Source organism: Limulus polyphemus, unplaced genomic scaffold, assembly GCF_000517525.1.
Source record: "Limulus polyphemus unplaced genomic scaffold, Limulus_polyphemus-2.1.2 Scaffold9609, whole genome shotgun sequence".
NCBI classification, from domain to species: Eukaryota; Metazoa; Arthropoda; class Merostomata; order Xiphosura; family Limulidae; genus Limulus; species Limulus polyphemus.
The window spans coordinates 18,000-22,265 of NW_013675219.1; the positions used below are offsets into that span (position 1 = coordinate 18,000).

Consider the following 4,266-nt stretch of genomic DNA (forward strand, 5'->3'; position numbering starts at 1 on the left):
AAAATGAACCTGTTCTACTTTGTAGTTAGGCACGTCACATATTATGTTATGAAGGTTCATAGCTAATATAAAATGAACCTGTTCTACTTTGTAGTTAGGCACGTCACATATTATGTTATGAAGGTTCATAGCTAATATAAAATGAACCTGTTCTACTTTGTAGTTAGGCACGTCACATATTATCTTATGAAGGTTCATAGATAATATAAAATGAACCTGTTCTACTAGATGTGGGTTTGTTAGGTGGTGTTATAGGCTGGATTGACCATTGTGTATTATTTACTATATATATTTTAATGAGCATGTTTAGAAATAAATACCATGGTCTTGAAGGCCAACAGGAATGACCCGCAATAGAACCAACAGAATTTTCAGGTGTGACCCACAATAGAATTAACAGAATCTTCAGGTATGACCCACAATAGAACTAACATAATATTCAAGTATGACCCACAATAGAACTAACAATATCTTCACCTATAAACCACAATGATTTTAACAGAATCTTCAGGTATGACCTACAATGATTTTAACAAAATCTACAGTTGTGACCCACAGTGATATTGCAGAAGCTCAACTGTTATGACCAAGATATTTATTTGGGTGAATTTCTGCAACTTTGTCAGTTTGAGAAGCAAAAAAGAGAAAAGCTCTGCTACAAACTTTTTAATATTCTTAAAATGGAAGAAATTCACGAAACATTTTCTTATGTTGAAATTACTGCTCTAGGGTCATTAATCACTATGGTCGGAGATCCTCTTTCACCAAAAAAGCATATAAAACAATGAACTCAGATTTTATTCATGATCTCTGAACCTTAATTTATAACCTAGACTGTAAATAAATTATACGTCTTTATGCTAAACATCTTAGTTTACCACTAATGGTAGTACTGTAACTACTGTACTTCTTACTGATTTTAATTTACCACTAATTGTAGTACTGTAACTACTGTATTTGTTATTGATTTTAATTCACCACTAATTGTAGTACTGTAGCTACTGTATTTGTTATTAATTTTAGATTACTACTAATGGTAGTACTGTAAGTACTGTAATTGTAATTGATTTTAGTTTAACAATAATTGTTTTACCACTAATAGTAGTACTGTAACTAATATACTTGTTATTACTTTTAGATTACCACTAATTGTAGTACTGTAACTACTGTATTTCTTATTAATTTTAGTTTACCACTAATTGTAGTACTGTAACTACTGTATTGTTTATTGATTTTAGATTACCACTAATGGTAGTACTGTAACTACTGTATTGTTTATTGATTTTAGTTTACCATAAATTCTAGTACTGTAAATACTGTATTTGTTATTAATTTTATTTTGCCAGTCCGCTAGTACTCTTAACTACTTACATCTTTAAAGAAAAGCTCAAACGATGACTTGACTGAGTTCTTCTTTCAAGCATGAATGGATTAAAATCAATTTTGAACATGAATTATTTTCCAATAAGTTTTGTTGAACTTACTATTGAGTTTCAAATTTTGACATCCCTAAAATGCAGGTGTTCATATCTCTCCCATACACTGGTGTTCATTCTGTTGAGATCAAGAAGGAATTGAATATAGTCATGAGAGGAGTCATTCCATAAACCAAGTTCAAAGCTTTTGTGAAACTTCAAAATCTGCCCCAAGTTTAAAATATGATTAGTCTTCAACATAGAAGCTGTGTAGTTTTTGTTGCCCAACGTGTGAGGATGCTTATATCATCTTCAAATGAGGGGAGAGGATAAAAAAACACAGTGATGCTAAAATTCATAATAATTCAAGTATTCCTTAAAATGTGCTCATGAACTACTTGTTTTAGTGTCTAATGTACGTTTAAAATTATTGTAAGTGGAAGTTCAGAGAACAAGATGCTGTTAAACATTTAAAATGCCTTATAATTCTGAACAAGAATCCTGCTCTCAACAATGTATGATAATTAACTTACCAACCTCAGACAGTATAAGTTATAATCAATGTTAATATGCTACATTTAGCAACTATTTTCTTCTACTATTTCATAAATAACTTACTGAAATAACATATCAATATTCTTAACTTATATTTCTTTGGTATTTTGTGATGGTTGATTTACCCTTAAAATTAGCTAATAAATGAGATTTGAAATACAGTGTTGAATTTATATATTTTTATCACTAGCACTGTGTAAGTTTACAGATTTTCTTGTAATTAAAGATGCATTTTACCTTGAAATGACCAGATGAAGTTGATTATTGGTGTATTTTCAGTATAAATGCAAATCCTGGAAACAATGTTTACATTGACGAAGCTCTAAACTTACTGGAAATTATAGTTAAGGAAGATATCAACAGCAGCACAACAATTAGCAACATTGTGAAGTTGAAGAATCTAGCCCTTGAAAACTATGTATCCACCCAGGATAGTGGTGAGATGAAAACATTATCTATAGCTTTCGTTAATAAAATGAAACAGAAAATAAGACTTAACATTATAAGGTATGTGACGATAAATTTCACCATCATAGTACAGTTTAAAGTGTCTTTCTTTCTTGTACTGTGTAATGCATAACACAATATTCTATTATTATAATATACTATACAACATGCAAAACAAAGAACCTGTGTTTAGCGTAGTTTGTACTGTATTATTGTGTTGTACTATACTATATATATACATAACCTGCACAACAAAGAACCTGTGGTTAGCATAGTTCTTATTGTATTACTGTATTTACTATAATACACTACATAACCTGCACAACCTATGTTTAGCATAGTTTGTTCTGTATTACTGTGTTGTACTAAAATACACTACATAACCTGCACAACCTATGTTTAGCATAGTTTCTATTGTATTACTGTATTGTACTATAATTCACTACATAACCTGCACAACCTATGTTTAGCATATTTTCTACTGTATTACTGTGTTGTACTATAATACACTACATAACCTGCACAACAAAGAACCTATGTTTACCATAGTTTCTTTTGTATTACTGTATTGTGCTGTAATACTGTTAGGTTTTTATAGGGCTGGGATGGGCAGGATTCTTTACAGTAGGTATCTGTGACTTTTTTGTGATAAATTTTAACAATAAATGGACAACACACAATCCATTTGTTTTAAAATAATATATTCAAAACAAGTCAAACATATGTACAAAAATAAGTTACACTATTGGTATCACAGTTGTATCCAGAGCCTTAAGTAATTGTTTCTTTTTTGTCAAAGTCCACACAAGTGGGTTCAATCACTTTAAAATACTCTTTGACAAGACAAATTATTCTCCTCTATCTCTTTATTACAATAAATGCTGTGAAACTCACTTTAGAAATTGGCTATTATGGCTAAACTGACAATCATGCAGTCTAACTTCATTTATACTTTCACTAACTTAACTTACTCTCTGTATCTGCAGTTACTTATAACACATGACAGAAAAATCTAGAAATATCTAGCCCTCTAGCAACAACAGTATGACACATAATGAGAAAAACAAAGAAGCTTCGAGTAACATAACATCAACGGTATTACAAAAGCCTAGTACAACAATTAAACTACATACACAACACATAACTCGTACAGAGTTATGTAAAAAACTTGTCATAACTATCACTTTTAAAATAATTAACTTATAACACTTGTTATGAAACTAAATAATCATTTAATATTAGATCACTAAATAAGCTAAATAATAACTTAAACTGATCATTCTTGTATATCATACAAGTACACTACATAACCAGCATAACAGTAAAGATATGTTTAACATAGTTTGCATTGTATTACTGTGTTGTGCTATATGTTACTATCAATCTGTTCAATGGATCTCTATTAGTTCCAGCTGGAACCAACAACAGAAGTTATTTGTCACAAGATGATGACATCATGGGGATAAATGCTGTGATGGTAGGAAAAATGGACAAAAAGATAGTAAGATTTATCATTACATCAGAGAAATTATATGTTTTCCTTATTGAATGAGACAAAAAAGATAGAAACTGTACTTATAAAACTAGAGAAAAAAATAGTAAGTTTTCTTTTTCTTAATGAAAAAAATGGTATGATGACCTACCAATTTTTGTAGAAAAACATTATTGCAAAATAACGTATTATGGAATGAATGAGCCTAATAATAAGTTACATATTTATCTAAATATTTAGCTACAAAATTATAAAGCTTTCCATAATGATATCCTAAAGTTGTTCATTCAGGAGAACAAAGAAGAATAGTCAACTATTCTAAAGTACTTGAGTTTTGGGTCTTATTTTAAGTCTATT

At 29.8% G+C, this 4,266-nt stretch overlaps 1 protein-coding gene across 1 annotated transcript in view; it reads left to right on the forward strand.

Moving 5' to 3' along the window:
• LOC111083454 overlaps window positions 1-3,969 on the forward strand; it is a 15,298-nt gene extending 11,329 nt beyond the window's left edge. Inside the window, exons 4-5 of the mRNA XM_022379991.1 lie at window positions 2,250-2,407; window positions 3,824-3,969. Coding sequence (XP_022235699.1) covers window positions 2,250-2,407; window positions 3,824-3,969 — 304 coding nt within the window. The remainder of the gene's footprint in view (window positions 1-2,249; window positions 2,408-3,823) is intronic.
• Window positions 3,970-4,266: the final 297 nt, after the last annotated feature.